At 36.3% G+C, this 18,935-nt stretch overlaps 1 protein-coding gene across 1 annotated transcript; it reads right to left on the reverse strand.

Moving 5' to 3' along the window:
- Window positions 1–285: 285 nt before the first annotated feature.
- Window positions 286–16,180, reverse strand: LOC112557326 (procollagen-lysine,2-oxoglutarate 5-dioxygenase 1-like). The gene is made up of 20 exons (XM_025227112.1): window positions 15,805–16,180; window positions 14,695–14,783; window positions 14,177–14,313; window positions 13,862–13,976; window positions 13,403–13,454; window positions 13,081–13,193; window positions 12,651–12,714; window positions 11,095–11,192; window positions 8,591–8,692; window positions 8,108–8,239; window positions 7,693–7,814; window positions 7,271–7,372; window positions 6,824–6,949; window positions 6,377–6,512; window positions 6,077–6,190; window positions 5,846–5,914; window positions 5,053–5,157; window positions 2,634–2,780; window positions 2,256–2,384; window positions 286–1,992 (listed from the first exon to the last, which is right to left on the reverse strand). Exons 1-20 carry the CDS (start codon window positions 15,872–15,874, stop codon window positions 1,837–1,839), a joined length of 2,178 nt encoding a protein of 725 aa, XP_025082897.1. The 5' UTR covers window positions 15,875–16,180; the 3' UTR covers window positions 286–1,836.
- Between the last annotated feature and the right edge of the window lie 2,755 nt (window positions 16,181–18,935).

The raw sequence follows: 18,935 nt of genomic DNA on the forward strand, positions 1-18,935 counted from the left end.
GAGCAAAAACCACTTAATTATTACTCCGTGCTGCAGGTCACAAGCTGCTGGAGTAGATATTCAACAAGTAGAGCGTCTCCCTCTCCTGCCAGCTCCTCCCTTGATTCTTCCTGTTCCGGAGATTCTTCTTGATCTTGCAGCTTTTTAAAATGGGACACCAGTGATATCCTCTGTAAAACATTTTTCAAGATGTCCTACTTCTACAACTATCTTTCCTCCATCCTTCCCTCCCCTCCTTTCACTCTCACAACTGCTGGCACCTACCTACACAGAGACAACCAAAAATTCTTAAAATTCAATTTTATTAAGATCGTGAAGCTGATGGACGGAAAACCTTCTGTAAATGAAAACAAAAGTTTACTGAATCCCCACACACATGAAATCATTCAAGCCAAATTGTACAGGTGCAGTTTCAACAGACCATTAGCAATGTTTTTTCGATGATAAAATATTTACAAATATCAGTTTATAAATGAAACTCTTGATTACTAATAAATTGTCAACTGTCACTACATCTATTTCAGTTCAAAAAGACATAAAAATGAGAACAGACATTCATTAAGTTAATCTAAAATAAACTGCTAAATAAGAATATGGTTGCAAGTTGCCCTTCAGTCACTGTCATCCAGCAAACTGTCAAGCACTCATAATCCATGATAAAAAGCTTTTGAAAATATGTAAACATGACAAAAATTCAAAGGAACAACATATGTTAAAGCTTTTATGAAAGATAGCTGTACATGATAATCTGAAAAGTAGACATAATATAAAAATGGCTGCTTACCAATCAAACAAAGACTAAGATGCAGACTAACAATCTTACTTTTTATTCATTGTTGAGACTACAACTAAATTAACAAACATGCCAAAAGGCATTCACACTTTAAGGCTGCAATAACATTAGCACACATTATTCATTTAAGCTGCTTCACAGCAAATCCAGACTGATTTGATTACTTTTCTTGCTTAGTGTACCTTTAAGATACTGTCCAGAATTTTTCATTTTTTTCTGGAAGAAGGATGTTAAAGATGAAATAGGACCATATACAAAGCTATCATTTATTTTCAGTGCAGCACCAAATAATGCTTTGCATCATGGAAGTATTTATAAGTAGATTAAAGTAAGCCGTACATTAAGGAGGAAATTAATCAAGTGGAACATCCACTTCCTCTTATGAACAACACTAACTACAGACCCTAAGAAACCTTTTATAATGTCGTGGTCCACTTTTAAGAACTATATAACATACACAATGAAGATGCAATCAGGGAAGCAGCTATGTTAAGAGTCAAAATTATTCAGACCATTCTAGACATGTTGCAACATCTTGTTCAAAGCTAAAAACAAGACAAAAAATACTGCAGATTCCTCTCCACTTCCCCCAACATCCATAGCACCATTAACATTGCACATAAAAATCAATGACCTGTTTAACTGTGGCAGGGTCTGAGACGACAGTCTATCAACTGCATCCACAAAAATCCGACTAATACCACTTTCTAGGTTATGAACCCTTGCTTACAAATCTGTTTCCCTCTTCTCAATTAGACTGTCAAACTATTTTAATGACATTTTCTTCAATACAATAACGTGGAAGCCTGCCTTCGAAACAGAAAACTACATACACAATTTTATAATATCTGTATGACGCTGTTTCTAAAAATTTTGATTATTACTTCTCCCACCACCATCATGTTCCTTATTTTTATCGACTTTGAAAAGGTAGCAACTGAAAAAAGATTTTGGCTTAATACATCAGATGTGAGTGAGTATACCTGATCATTATGTCATTTCAATTAACAGTTTAACTGATTTTGATGTATATCGCCCTTTACTTATGGATCAACAAAGGAAACCATTATGTAACGAGTTCCCTTCGTGGTGGTCAATCCTTCATGGTAGTGAGTCAGCCTTCCCGGATGCATGAACATCCAGCCCTTTCTCGGAGAAGTGATGCTGCAGTTGTAGCGGATAAACCTGCAACCTCCACCCTGAAAACCATGTGTGTACAAAGTATAAAGATCAAATTTGGAAAAATATGTGTAATACTTAAAAGATGGCTATTTCTGGCTGAGCATGACAAGTTTTCTAGTCACAAATCAAATGGGCATTAAGACAGTTTTTTACAGTGGCCTAGGAACAAAATTATCAAAACCACCTTCAATTCTACAACATATAAAAATAATATTGGGTTTACACGAGATAAATACTTCTCACAATTTAACAAGTTTTATACTACCTAAGCCATACTTACTTCAAAGTCCACACCAGGGGAGTTTAGAGCAATGTTGATGGTGTATGTCGATGAATCATGATGTGGTCTTAGGGAAGCTTGCTCATCTGGTTTGTAACGTACGATGAAGTTCATGATAGCATGTGGAGGCTGCAAAATTGGGGGAAAAACCCAAAGCATTTCATCAGTGCCCTACATTCTAGTTTCATGACAAATAAAGCAACCAAAAAAACAACATTGCTGCCAATTTTGTACTAACTGGATTAATAATCTTTATGCAGTCCATGTTTCTCCCATCATAACTGCTTCTCACATTTAGATCCTTTTATCATGCATGAATGTGTTTGTGAATGAACCTGCATGTGTGTGTTTTCAATATTTTTTAGACATGAAGCTCACATTATGAAAGTATCCTGTGAAAACACTCTCCTGCACAGGTCGTACATATGTGGCCAGAAAATGCAGCCAGTGACGCTCAAAACCAACTTGATTCATGTGGACGTCTACTGTAGGGACATTCTCATAACCTCCAGCCAGTCTAGGATCCTACAAAAATAAAAGCATCAACAGTCTGTCAAATAATATTTGCCACACTTTGTCATATAGCCGTAAGCTACAAAATTAATAATATTAATAACAACAACAAATTGCATCAGCCATTATTTAATCTTCTAGTGTTTCTATACTAATTCACATGACTAACAGTACATGCACACCTCTTCCCTTCCCAGGTAAAAACCTCTACTGTAAACTCCAGTTATAGCCTACCTGAAAAAAACTTTTCAATGGTGCTTTTGATGGTTCTTACGATTTACTTAACAGCTGTCAGGCTCAAAAAGATATTCCAAACATTAGAACACCATTGTGTAATAAGAGACAAACTACTTGAATTTAGATTTTCTTTCTTGTACAGAAATATGCCAATATGTACATTAATTCTTATTCCTTTCCACTCCCAGTGGAGCATAGGGCCGCAACTACACCGCTACATTGGATCCGGTTCTGGGGCTCCCTTCCAAGTTGGGTCCATGTCATGTCAGTTGCCTCCGCCTCACTGTAGACCAATCTCCTCCATGTCTGTCTGGGTCTCCCAACCCTGTGCCTCTCCTGTGGGTTCCAGCCCAGAGCTTGTCTCATTAAATTGTTGGCTGGCATTTGCAGAGTGTGACCAATCCAGCCCACTTCCGCTTCTTGATGTCTTAGCTGGCAGGTTTTTGGTTGGTTCTCTCGCACAAGTCTGTATTGGAGATCTTCTCGGGCATTCTGATGTTGAGGATGTGGTGCAGACATCTGTTGGCGAATGTCTCAATCTTGTTGGTAATGGTTTTTGTCAAACGCCATGTCTCAGATCCATATAGAAGGACTGACTTTTCATTTGCATTGAAGATTCAGATCTTGGTGTGTAGAGATGATGCCTTGGAGTCCAGACAGGTTGCAGGATGTGGAATGCAAGCCTGGCTTTATTTTTTTTCAGCTTCTTACATCTTCACCTGCACCTCCATTTTTGCTATGCTGCCAAGGTGGGTGAAACAGTCAGTCCCTGTAATTCCCCATGTAGCTGGAGTGGAGCTTCTTACTTGTTGTTGACCCGCGTTATCTCCATCTTCTTGATGATTGTCAGGCCAGTCATTGCTGATTCTTCTGAGAGCCGAGTGCCCAAACCTCCTCCTTCATCCAGGCCTGGGACTGACAGGTTACCCGGGGGTTTCCAGGCGGAGTTATGCATATGAATATGTCTCATTATTATAAAGCACTGAGTACAATGTAGCAGTACATCAGGCTGTATCTATGTTGTAAACAATACAGGTTGTATTTTCAGAAATTAATACATGAAAGACAGTACATGTATTTCAAAACAAGTGTACTGAATCAAATACCTCCTATCTTTGTCTAAAAAAATGTTTGAAGTAACAATTCTAACATAAACAATAAAATTAACTGTGCTGATTACTTGACACCTTAAAATGTTGAAGTGCTCAGATGATCTATATATGATAATCATAAAACTTTGGAGGCATGCAAAACCTGAATTTTAATAAATGAAAGATTTTATTCCTTCTGTGCAAGATTTATCTTATCCATTTCAAAGGTAATACAATCATGATTTACATACTTTAAGACAAAAACTTGGCTGCTACTGCTCAAGATATTTTTCAGCATGATAATGTGGACTTCTTATGCACATCAACTGCTTTAGATGCATAAAGAAGAAAAAAAATCTGAACAAAACCTGACAGAAACTAGCAGATGAACAACACTGTTGCTCCATCAAAAGGAAAATACTTTTTAAAAATGTTTTGCATTTTAGGAAATTTTGGGGTGAAGATTTAAGGATATAAACCACAAAAGACACTTCTGTTGAATTCTAGATCCTGTAGAAACAACTTCCCTAATTGTTCATTACTAAATCTAAAATCTAGCACAGCTCTTCAGTTTACAGGCTGGCTCAAAATTCCTTAATTTCAGTTCAGTTCACTACAAGATTAACTCGTCTCACTGACATGTTTTCAGGCTTTTGAATCCTGTGGTCCTATTGGACTACACCGCTGAAATCAGGTTCCATCCTAGGCCAATCCACAAGTGCTTTCCTACCCATCTAAATAACAGCAGCATCTGTTTCTATTCTTTTTTATTCAACTTGAAGAATTGCTTAATATATGTGCACACCAAAAATTCACACATTACTGCCAAGTACTAGCCAAGATACACAAAAATTGAAGAGTGGTTAGTTTTGGGTGTGCTATCTCCTAAGGACGAATATATTCAGGCTTTTATGTCAGCATGTAAAACAAAGTTAGACAAGTCTTAATCTTCTTACACTATGTCCTCCATTAGACCATTTTCCTGAGGCTTCCATTGTGGCAACAAACTCATCGCAGAAAGTTTCTGATACAATTGGAAACCAGTACACATCGGGGCAGGGCTGAAAAAAAGCAAAAACTAGTACAACAATAGAAAGTTTTCGTCTAAAGTGAAAATGTGAGCTGTATTCTTTGGTCAAAAGCTCAGTGTCACCTCCCTGCAGGGAGGACTGAAGATCTACTCGCGTATAAGAGTTAGAATACCTTTCTAACCTTACCAAAACTAATACAGAAAAAAATCTTTTATTTTGGTTAGAAATGTATTCCAAGTGCAGAATCACAAACAGAAGGGAGAGAGCTAACAATGGGGCTGCCAACAGAAGAATTATAACTCCACCACAAACCAGCTGAGCCTGTCAGTGCATTAGACTGTTAACTAAGGAGAGAGAGAAAAAAGAACCTGTATCATATTTTAAAATATCAAGGTTCTGAGCAAGGCACCAACTCTCAAATATCATCCATTTGGCATTATTTTTTAAGTGTAGGGCCACCACTCCTAAAGGATTCCATCTACTGCTGCATCTGAGAAAATGAGGACAATGATGCATTGCCACACAGCAAAAGATGTAAAAGGTTAAGACCCTGTAAAGCTGGATGAGTGGAATACTCAAGGAGAAGAATCACATATGGCACTTAAACAACTACGGTATCCATGTTCAATGCCATATGTTTCTATATTACAAAGTTACTGGCAAAAAAATTTTAAATATTCTTTGTTAAGTTAAAGATAATGGAGAATGCCATCCATACCTGCTCTATCTCTGTGCCTTTCTGAAGTGTAGCAGAGTAATTTGGATGAATATATTTCGACTCCCAATCCTGAAAAAAGTACAGATGTATGTATATACACACAAAATTGCCCTGTTTTGTCTAATATTCTGAGAATGTGAACTCTGAATTTCAAGACTTTTTGAAAAGCATGAAAGCTCTAGACACAAACAGATATTAAATATTAATTCTAAATAATATTAGAATACTTACAGTAGGGTTTTCAAACATATTGTACATGTCATTGAAAAGGTGACTCGTTTCAAAGTTGTCTGGGTTTACGAGATGGCCATAGTGCTTTTGGTTTGTGACATACATGAAGTAACCCTGTAGGTAAGAAAATTTAGTAAGCGTTATGAAAACATGAATATCAAATCTGATAAACAAAACAAATGGAGAAAATGTGCCTTCAAATGAGTGCTTACATACACTAATTCATTTTCTTTCTTCCTTCTTCTTCTAAGCCCAGCCCTATTTTGTTTACATTTTTTCAAGCATTTTTAAAATGTTTACCAAGTCTCTGGCATTTTGACAGAAAGACATATCAGGGTCCAAATCCTGATTGTTAGTGTAGGCATTGCGAAGACTTCTGATGATGTGGCCCTGTGCAAGGTATGTATTTGTAACAAATGGTACATTCCACAGTCCACTGAAAACAACATACAGGGTAACACAGTCAAATTGCAAGTCAAAGAAAAATATTAGTTAATTAGCAAATTAGCAAATAACTGTAAAGACTGTTTAGATTGGAAAAGCCACAGCTGGGGAAAATGTTAAGTGAAGACTTAATTAAATGATGGATAAAATTTTTTAAAATTTTAAATCTTGTCATATTACCCTGGAATCCTTCCAAACTGATTATCAAGTAGTCAAATATTTAAATTTCCAGTATCAATTTAAAGTAATAACACTGATGGTGTAATAACACGGTAACTGGCAAACAATACAACAAATTATTACATTTTTTTTTCTTCAACGATGTCCATGTAGTCCTCAGAACGAGCATAGTAACCTTTGTTGGACAAGGCACCCCAAAAATTTGACCACAACTTTCCAGGTCGAGTAAGCATTGGCGCAATAATGGACCTAGTATTTTTTTTTAATAAAATAATATTAATAGCAGTATGTTTATAAGAAGGTAATAAAATGCAATAAGGAAATACAAATGAGTTTAATACTGTGAACACTGATTACCACAATGGCTCTACTACCAAAAGGTTCCTAACTATTCAAGTAGTTTAATAAAGTATTTTGAATTATGAACTAGAAAAAGAGAAATGAAACTTAGATAAAATACTAAGATAAATCACAAAAAGTGAGGCCTGGCTTTTCACATTGGTGTACTTTATCAGCTCTTAAAAACTCTGGTTTCCTTTCACACCAAACTAAACGATAAGTACTGCTCACCTGTTTTGCTGGATGAGAGCTTTGAGCACATCAACATCAGTTAGCTGCGCAACCGCATCCACTGAGAAAAAATACTGACAGCTCTTTTTGACACATTCCTCCCTAAAATAAAATTAAAAAAACATTCTTTTTTCAAGCAAAAAAATGAAAGAAATATATTATGAACAGGTATGGAAATCTATCACCAAAAACATTTTGTTAGCACAGAAGATTTCAGTAGTCCTAATAGGATATGTCTACTGTTTTCAAGTAAATGTATTATCTTTACCTGTGCAGTAATGCATCAGGTTTATAAAGTCATAATAACCATGTGCGTATAAATAAGCTCACACAGGAATCATAATGAGTGTAGTCATTACCGATGCATAAAATTAAATAATCTTTTAAAGAAAAGATGTGTCAAAAGTTGACAGGATACTTACAGAGCCCAGTTACGGCCCATAGCTTCTCCAATGTTATCAGATGGTGAAATTTGTGTCACTGAGTTGTATTCTGTACCATGCTCAGAAACAAAGCGTGTCACATCACCACGATGAAATTCTTCCTGCAAACATACATACGCAATTTTATAAAATGTTAATTCAATGAATAAACTCTGTCTCCTTTAGTCATTTAAAAGCACAAAATGTTCCACTGGCTTCATGGATTAGGACCTCTTTACAAAACTGGTGTGTGACAAGACTCATTTCGTGCTGGCAGGTCACATGTGTCCTCAAGCTTGTATAACTGTCTGTACAAGCTGCCAATTTTATTATTTTGATTAACAAATTGAGTCCGACGTTGGTGTGTTCTGAAGGAATATTTTGATTTATGAACAATAATTTCATCACTTCTTACCTTATTGTGGATATACATGTCAATCTTATTTTTTGGATAGTTGAGAGCTGCTATGTGCTGGAAAAACTCTCTTATAAATGGCGTAGGCTGCTCTAAAAACAGTCCCACTAGAACAGTTGGGTAATCCTGGGTCTGTAACAAATGCAGGAATTATTCTGATTAACTTGTGCAAGATAATTATTCAGTTTCAAGAAATCTACAAGCTTCAATCAATCATTTGCAGACTTTCTCATAAAAAAGAACTCCTGAGAAATACTAGGACTTCTTGTTTTCTCTCTTTATAAATTATAATTTTGTTTCTAAAAGATTCAACAATGGAGTGCAATCTCTGTATACCCACAACTAAAAACTAAAAGGAACATGTCTTTTTAGGTAAACAGATTTATTTGTGCTACACAGTGATTCTGGCAAAGGTTGCATTCTGATGGATACGAACATGTTCGGTGAAAATAAAAATGCTTGTAAACTTTACAGGAGTCGTACCTTTATGCCTTCTAAAGAAATGGTGTCTTCTTTACAAGACAGGCATCCAGAAGTAGTTGTCCAGCCATCAGCAAGATAGTTGGCTAATCTGTTAAATTCCACCTGCAAGAAAAATCCATTGCAAGCCTATAATTGTTTTCATGCAAGTTGGGACTTAAATCTTCAGCAAGAATTTTGTGAATTACGTTTATTTTTATTTTAGTAAATAACCCAAAAATAACTTTGACTTATATAGTCTGATACATATAATTGAACACTTATTCCCTTATTACTTTTGACATGGATTTGCTTAAGGCATTCAAAATGCCAAACTGCTGATGAAACAATCTTGTTAGTTTATAATTCTTTCCAAATTAGTTTGAATAATACTTAATATCAACTACAGATAGTTTTATGCCTGTCTTCATACAAGTTTACATGCGTCCAAGGTTGTTAAGATAATGTGGTCAATGGTAACTGAAATGTATGGCCCTAGGCTTAAGCAATCCATATCATGCATAAACTTTGCCTAGTTTCTGTTACCATCTCCCCCTTCCTTACCAGCTATACCAGGGATGCACAACCTACGGCCCGCGGGCCATATCCGGCCCGCGACGCGGTGCCATCCCCACGTAGGGGTGTTTCCCACAGTTCAGGAAATCGGCATGTTAGTAATAAAAGAAGACCTTAAAAAAACGAAAAAAAAGGAAGAAGTATTTATCCCCCCGTAGGGGCGTTTCCCAATCTTTTTTTCGATGGACGAACATTTCGATTCAGTGCTCCGACTTGGTGTCTCTACGATGAGGCCGGACATTCAGAAGTTGGTTTCGGGAAAACAACTTCAAATATCCCACTAATTACTACATAATTAATGGTAAGTGCAACATGTTTCTAATAAAAAATGGTATCTGCTCTATATTTTTTTTCCTTTTTTGTATTTTTGCGGCGAAGTGGCTCGTGACACGGCTGTCCGAAATGGATATGGCCCACAGGCCGAAAAAGGTTGGGCATCACTGAGCTATACTATCAAATAAAAATATAACATGATTCAAACTTCAAATTAAACTCAAAGTTAAACACAAAGTAACACAATACCACACATCAGTTTGTTATAAGAAAAAATGCATACCGAATTATTATTAAATTATGAAAACAATTCCACAAAGTTTGAGCTCAACTCAAACTATTGAATTCCCTGAAAGCTGCAGCCATTGCTGAAGCTCTGGGCAGAATGTTGAAAATGGAGTTGTTCAGTCAGTAAGCCTATTTAATATTTAAGGTCTATATCTCTTTCCAAAACCATGTTCAAAGGTTTGTACCTTGAGAATGGAATAGAATTCTTGATCACATTTAGGGAATTAACATCTGATGATAAATTACCTAAATGACAATAATTTTAAACTCAGGTTAATCTTTGCAGTCTATCAGCAGATATATTGTAATGATTTGAAGCACAAAAATAATGACTTCATTAGACAGTAACATAAATTCTTTACTTTTTCCTTTTTCCAGGATGAACTCTTATAGCTCACACAGTCATCCATGATCTCAGTTAAACAAGGACTTCTTGATGCTTCTTGATCAGTTATTGTAGGATTTCAAAATGAAACTAGTTTCATCAATTTCCATTTTTGTGTCTATATATTTGATGTAATAATCTTAATAATAAGTGGGAATTTATAAAGCGCAATATCTCAGCCGAAGGAGGACTCATTGCACTGAACAAGATCACAAAATAGTAACAAAGATGTAGAACAAGTAAACAAAATAGTAACAAAGACGTAGAACAAGTTAACAAAATAGCAACAAAGATGTAGAACAAGTACACAAAATAGTAACAAAGATGTAAAAGAACAATGCCAGGACTCGCTGCATTCCGGCAGTAAAGGGCGATCACTGTAGATTTAACGGTGATGACTCCAGAGAATAAGGTTAGTGGCATCAGGAGAATACTGGGAAGATATTGAGTAAGCTTGAGAATATGAAGAAATGTTATCATATGAAACTGCAAAAGGATGACCATCACTTCAGTTTATCCAATGTAACTCAAGGTCACTGCCGAAGCGAGTGAAGAAAGTAATGGAATCCAGCCAATAGATTCAGTTTGCACTTTAAAATAACATTATATACAGTCATATTGCAAACCAGAAGAGCAGAAGCACACTTAAACATGAAGGTCCAACACTTTTATCCAAATCGAAGCATGACCACAAAACATAAACAAAATCAAGGAGAGCCAATCCCCTCAGCCTGTTAGGCAACAGAATACAGTGGAAACAATAATGTCAAAGTAAATGAAGATGTACATGATGTTAAATACACAGATCTCTTATTTACTAATATGCTATCATTTTTTGCAAACTTCCTGACATTTCCCTGATTTTTTAATGAATTTCTTCATATGCTGACTTCTTCAGGAACCGGAAGTCATTTTTTCAAAATACAGTGACGTCTCAAGTTTTTCCTGACACATGTGGACTCTGTTATTAGTACATTAACTAAAGGTTAACAGAGCATTCTCTTACCTTAATTGGCCCATTGCCATGTATGACAATGGGTGAAGTGCCAGTTACAATGTTGTACAAGTAGCTGTGATTCCCGATGTATTTTAAAGTTATGTCACCTACAACAGAAAAATTTATATTATTTAGCAGATTGCAGTTAGAAATAATATAAAGAGAACAGTACAAAGGATGCTGATTAAGGTATGTATGTAACTGACTAGTTGGTTGTCCTGTGGAAAGTGTGACAGAGTAAGTGATAAATGTTGACAAGTTTTATTTGTCATTTCTTGTCGCTATTACACGACTACACACAAAAAATGCATTTACTGTGAGTAATTAGTTCATTTGGCAAGAACTACATGAAGCAGAAGCAGAGTTTTAAATTTCACAACAAATAGCTACTTATATCATTTGACATTTTCAATGAGAAAACGCTGCTGGCTGCTGTTAGTGCACATAAGGGGAGTGGCACAGTCGCTATGTTGCTAAAATACAGCATATTGATGTTTCATTAAAATGATCTTTAAACAAAAGGTTTTAGTTGAATAAAAAGGATTTGTAAAGAAATATGATTTATGCCTACTTCCTGGCTTTCATTTTCTACACAACAGGATTTGACACTATATTTTTCATGTGTATCACCCAATAAAAAATACTATTCTTTTTGCAAAAATTTATTTAATTCAGCATAGCAAAGTATTCCATCTTATCACATCCAGATTGTTATCTGTATGTTCTTCTATCTTCTTACATTGTCAAAGGCTGCTTTAAGAATAATAATAATGGTAACTTATAACGTGCAACATCACAACCAAGATAGATCGCACTCTCTGCGCAGCCAATAATGACAAATGAAAGATAACACCCAGTGGACAGTGAGGTACATATGGGCACACTGAACAACATAAAGATCAAGTACAAGAGCAGAATGTAAAGTAATCGATGAAGGGATGTAGATACTATAAACAGTGCAAGATGGAGTCGGTACATGATGGTTAGCATGACAGACAGCATTGCCAGGGAGTTAAGAATAGTAATTCAGGAATAGTACTTTGTGAACAGATATGTTTTCAGAGGGTGTTTGAATGTAGCCTTGGAGTCAGAGTGGCGAATGTGATGTGGCAGAGAAGTTTCACTGCTTAGCAGCACAGAGGGAGGAGGTCTGTGACTGTCTTAGTGGGAGGGAGGACAGAATGCGGGACTGATGAAGAGCGAAGGTTTCGGGCAGGAGTGTGGACAGACAAGATTTCAGTAAAGTAGTTAGGGGAGGAGCCTTCAAAGAATCCAAACAAGAGTGCAAACACATATTAAATATCATATAATCTGGTGCTTCATTTGTCTTTCTATTGTTGGCAATTTAAATTTTTATAGTTTTAACAATTTATTTAATCACTCCTTAGTTTCTTATAATGACTATCTTAAATTTGAAAGTGGACATGTATTGCGGTGTAAAACAAATGTAACGTGCAAAATGACTGTGTTTTAAAAAGTACTCTCCATGTAAAATACAATAATTATTCAACATTCTACTGCAACAAGATGATGTTAAACTATAATACTGATAAATAAACACTCACCAAGAGCTCCATTTAAGTTTTGAAATATTTCTGATCTTGTGTCCAGCTTTATGTTCCATTTGCCCTGCACAAATATTCATTCATGTGCTCACATGTGCATGCATACACAAACATAATTATTTTTAATTTTTTTAATCAGAGTAGGCAACAGCGGCAAGATATGCCAGCCACTGCATCTGTTGAGGTGTTCCCACAAGTGACCAGCACTAACAAAGCAGCAATATAACTGGTGTGTTGGAACCAGTCAAGGTATGTATGTAGACAACGAGAAAAAATGCGATGTGTCCCACATAATACAATAATTGTCAGTTTATTTCACTAACCAATTCAATCAAATAAAAGATAATGTGCAGCATATGACATATCAGCAAATTTAAACTATGGCTCCCTCAATAAAATGAAATATAATAAAAGAAAATATGCTGCATACCCTGAGTGCTCGATCCAGGTATATCATTGTGTAGTATCCTTGATCATCTCCATCATCATTCAGTGAGCTGTAGTGCACAATTTCATACAGTTCCTTGGCATAACCGATAAAACCTATTGCAGACATTATCTGGTATTAGTGACATTAAATAACTATGTGTTCTGCACTGAATGTGAATGTCACATCCAAATATAAAGCTTTTACACATTTACACATAAACCATTTACACACACAAATGCTTGAAAGTACATGTATTAATGCACTTACATGTGTACATGCACAAAGACAAGTGCTTGTACATGGACAAATTTGGATGACTTACCGCCAGAATTCAAGAACCTCTTCTCACTTCCTTTCACTGGTGGATACTTGTCCTGTGATAAAAGTCAAGTTTCAATTCAGTGCCACACTAAGCTAAGCAGTTGCTGCAGTGTGCCTCAAACAAGAGCATGATAGCTCACCTCTATCAGCATTTTTTAATCACATAATCAAAATCAATTTCTGGAAAAGTAAACCTTCTCTCTCTCTTGCTTCCTTCTCTTCACTCATTTATACACACTTTTAAGTTACATTCTCTCTCTCTAATAAACCTGAAAAGAAGTAGAAAGGGGAAACTGAAAGAAATAACAAAAGGATGTCAGCTACGAAGACCAATCATATGAAATGTGTATGGCTAGTTAAAAAAATGTAATTTTAATTATTTTCATAAATTAAAAAAGAAAATCATTCAAACAGAAATGGTAAGACTAATAATTCTTGTAAAAAATCAAAATTTAGGCACCTTTAATGAGCTGTCAGGCCAGCAAAAGCCTTCTGCAGAGAAAACAACTCTGGCTTCAAATTTAGAGAAGCGATCCCGGATGATATCCTCACCAGCAGTGAAGACTACATCATAACTGACAAGTAACAAGAGCCATTTTCAAAAGTAGAGATCACGTTAGTCATGCTACTCTTAAATGTAACTCACAAAATAATTCAAAGTCCCAACACACCTGATAACTTTTGCAAATAACATCTAAAACAATTCACTTAAAGCTAAATAACACATACACAGAGGTAGAGATGAAGAGGAAGGTAGGGAATGGTAAAAGTTTACCTGTCTGTAAACATAATAAGACGAGAATCATCTCTTTTGTATTTTTCTAATGCGTTCTTTAACAAGTTCACTTTTTGGCCACCACCTGCATACTTCTTGACATCACCTCCTCTCCACTCTTCTCCCAAGCCAAGCACCTACAAATAAAATATTGAAAATGCTGACATAAGATTAAAACTGAAACCGTATTTGTCTTCGTAGCAGCAAAAGGCATTACAAACATATGTTCTACCAATAAAACAAGGTAGACAGTACTTCAATCAAAATCAAAGAAATCCCTTGATAAAAATGTAAGCGTTCAAAACTGTATTATTATCTAAGGGTTTTACCCTGTCTCCACTTTATATTTCAGCACTAGAAATAAAACATTTTGTGAATGTACATGTTCACATGCTGTTGTATTAATTTTGTAAATTACACTGAGCTGCATAGCAGCGCAAGTCTGCATTGTTGTATAAAAACTTGAGTAGTGATACTGGAATCGAAATAGGAAAGAAAATGCACACATAAATACAGACCTTTACAGTTAAATTGTACTTTTTAGCTGAATGCATGAACTGTTTGAAACCATCTGTCTCTTGTGTAGCAACAGTTAACACAAGCAAATCTGTAACAAACCATGTAGATAATTAATCTCGATACAATGTTTAAGAAACGTTATACTATCTTCTTATTATCATGCTAGGAGTTAACAAAATAGAATTTGAGGCATTGCATAATTCATACACAAAATTAATATGCACAAGCTTCTGACACAAATACAATGTTAGAAGTTATCCAGATTGTTAAGAAGCACAAAAAAATGTCAGATTGAGTGAACACATGATCATAGTAATAATAGTAGTAGTCTCAAGACATAGTTTGTGTTCTCGTGTTGAGATGATGGGGAATGCCAACTTAAACATGCTTTGTTATATTGTTAGTGATATCAGAGTAAAAATGATTATCAATCATACAGTTGAAACCAAAATATGATCCCTTCCTGTTAATTAATATTAGCTATAGTAACACTTAATTAGTAATACTTAAATAACACATTTTTTATTTTTTGCAAAAGACATTGCAATGGAAATTTCTCTTTCACAGCAAAGACTTCCAATGAAGAAAAAATTTAACTCAATATATGGGACAGACGACTAAACTTTTTCTTTTTTTAAAGTAGGGGTAAATCTCAATAACTCTACTACTTCACAGTTCACAAACACTAAACACGTCCCAGTAGTAAAATCCATTAAAGCAAGAATTTCTTTTCCTGAGGAGGTCTAAGACAGGAAAGCATTCTGTCGTGGAAGCCGCTAGCCCATTGTACGTGACGTGGAGCACGGCGTCCGCTAACAACTTCCAGTGCTCCAGATTCTTTCTACACACCTGACTCAGCATGAACATCACGCTCGTATTTTCATCTCGATATACATAATAACCGTAATGACTACCGTTTCAGTTCGCTACATAGCAAAGCATCGATGAATTTTAAAGTGTGATGGTATCGATGAATGTATCGCTTCATCAAACAGTAAACATAAAAACTTTAAAACTATATCGTTCACAGAGAGAGAGAGGGCAGAGATGGGAGAGAGAAAGAGTGAAAGAAAATGAGTGAAAGAGTACACAATGCGCAAAAAAGTTACCTGATTCGCCTGCGATGGAAAGGGGCACAAAATGTAACCCTACTGCAATGGCAAGCCATATTAGGTGCATCCTAAAGGTTTGGCGGCGCTTTTAGAGACAGGAAAGTTGTCTTTCAGATTCCAAGATGCGGTGCCAGACTGGGAATACGATGGTTAACTAATCTGTTTAAGCCGTTGCACATCAAACCTCAAACTGCAGCTACCAGAAGTCAAATAAGGAGCAGCTACTGATTGACTTGGCACAACTTTCGCTAGCGCCAGATTTCTTTGCCACATCACACGCCTGTTTTAAGGCACAGCATCGGGTAGCCTTGAGAATTGTGCTGTTCACACTGTCCGCACGATCGCAGATTTCCCGAAGATTTCCGAATGTTTTCATTGGACAGAACTTTGTTGGTCCTGCCCACCGCTAGTGCGTAAGGTCATGTGACCGGAAGCAGCTGTCTGCCAGTAGCAACAATGATCGTCAGAATTGAGAGGAGCGGTATTTCCTTTGCGTGGTATGCATAGCTTATCCTCTTCATTTCCAACAATGTTAATTTCTGTGGGAGCGTTATTATTTTGTGTTCGGAGAACATAGCATACCATAATAAAACTATTTGTGTTCAGAGAACATCTAGCATACCATGGGTTTATCCAGAAAACTGGTGGGCACGTGTGCGGGAAGGGTGGGGATACATTTTGTCTGGGGTCTTCGATGCAACTTCTATGGATACTTTTTATACAGCTACATGTACTCAACTTTCGGTAATTTCGACCTGCGTCATCCGTTTGAACTCGCCTCCACACGGTAAAAGCGCTCTACAAATTATACCGCCCAACATTGATTATGGGCGGACGATGGCAAAGATAACAAAGTGGGATATCCCTTTCTTCATCATTTTCAATTTCCTTCTTAACCTTTTTTTACCCAACGTTAATTGCCATAGCGAGCTAACTCTGTTAACTCTATATTCTTTCTTTTTAAAATACATAAATAATGTCTAATAGGCGTGAAATAAAATCACGCTCACAAAGAACGCAGTTGTCTATTTTCGATACATCATCAGAAAAGGAATTACTGAAGATAAAGAACGAGGAGTGGTAGAAGACAGTCTCACTAAATTAGAGGCCTATGCTAAATTTGAGTAATTATTTAAGAATAAAATACACTTAAAAGTAGACAGCTTTTCTTTAAGGCAAGGGAGGGCAGCACAGCCACGATGAACACACTTTAAAATAGTGTTACTTCCCTTGCACAGATATCACTAATGAGTTTCATTCAACGAATTCTCGGTAATGGTTTTCAGAACTTGTTATTTTCATATCATGCAATTTAATATCCCAGGGCCAATTTTACCAGTAGAGGAACTATGAATTCGATGAAAGGGGCGCAGAGAGGGTCTGCACTATTTTATGTTACCAAGTTGGTAATACCAACGATGTTGATAGGAAAGACAAATAGCTTGAACAGTTTACATGCAGGGGGCACCTGACCTGAGAGTACTCATGGGTCGAAATAAACTTTAAAAATCTGTTCATTGGCAAGGCACCTGTACCTAGCATTGAAGGCGGACTTCATTGCTCTCTCTCTCTCTGTCACACACACACATTCAGACGCACACTCTCTGTGTGCATGCGACACGTATACTTGTTTATAGTTATACAGTATATAATCAAAGATTAGTGCTTACAAGAGGAGAGAATAGAGAAAAATACTGAACTTTCTAAAATATTAAGTAAAATCAATACTGCATTTTCTATAACATTGATTACAACTAATACTTTTCTTTAATAACTAATGCTATGTGTTTCAAGGCTTTATTTTCGTAGAGTCAGCGGCCAGCTTCAAAACCTGCATGATGAGACCTTATTTGAAGTGGTTCTCCGTCGTCATGGTGTCTACTGTCAAATAAAAGTGACAGCATTATTCAAACTTGGTTTTTGAAAAAGTTCCAAATAGGAGCAACCCTTTTGCCATCAGTCAGCATGTTTTCCTGTTCATAACTTCACAGAAAAAAATAATAGAATAAAATTCAGCTATTGAGCCCTTTTTAAAAAAAGTTGCATTCTTTGTGTGGGTGTAACAGATTTTACTGAATCGCCTAAGGTAGACAGTCCATTGTTGTATTTCACGCACAAACAACATACAAAATAGGCAACAAGGAAACGTCTTCGGTGAGGTCATAAACGTCTTCAGTCAGGTCATCAACGTCTTCAGTCAGATCATCAACGTGTAAACTATTGCTAGAATCAGCTTGTGTATTATGCAAACAGTGCACAAGCATACAAAGACTTCTGCAGAAGAAAATAAGACATGTGAAAAACAAACAAAAACAATATGCTTTCAAATCATGTTCCACTTCAAGGTGTGGACAGAGAAAAACTCGCTGCTGAGGTGGGTTTTTTTTTTTTTAATGAGAGCAAGATAATAAACGTTTGCAAGAAGAATTTTTCAAAGTCTCTAAAAGAGGAAAGTATTTAATTTTTCCCACGATTGCATGAGTCTAATTTAAAAAGAACATTTCGAGGATCCCTAAAAAATCCGTTGAAAGCTTGTATTGCTAAATCCAAAGACATGGGTGGCATCCTATGATGTTGAGACTGGTCACTTTACCAAAAGTCCAGCAGCATATGATCCCCCCCCCCCAACACACACACACACCTTAGACAAGCATACTCAACCTTCCAGGAGAACTATATCCCTCAGAGATTATACAAAATTTTATCAACCTTAAGCCATAGACGTCTCTGCTTAAGCATAGTTTCGAAAAGAACGTCCTTAGTGATTTGGCGATAACGGCTATAACAACAGAGCTTGATTGTCATGCATTTTCCTTCGTGATAAAATTCCAGTTAAATGTGGCCTTGGTTTTCCACAGGCAAACCTGTTGGATTCGTTAACAGTGAAGGTGTGGTGTCATCGATTTTTACTACCCATGCTTTTGTATTTTGTGCTTTGATTTAACCACGGGCATCAGGCATCAGTAATGGTGTCTGGGTTAGGGTTAGCTGTAGCCCTTTTGTGGCATGCAGTTGGTCATGCTGAACAATCCTTCTTTAACATCATTGCATTAACGGGTGATAAGGCCTCACTAAACCAAAGATTGTACTATCAGTTGTGCATATATTTTTTGTATACAACAACATGT

Source organism: Pomacea canaliculata, linkage group LG2 (assembly GCF_003073045.1).
Source record: "Pomacea canaliculata isolate SZHN2017 linkage group LG2, ASM307304v1, whole genome shotgun sequence".
In the NCBI taxonomy this organism is placed as follows: domain Eukaryota; kingdom Metazoa; phylum Mollusca; class Gastropoda; order Architaenioglossa; family Ampullariidae; genus Pomacea; species Pomacea canaliculata.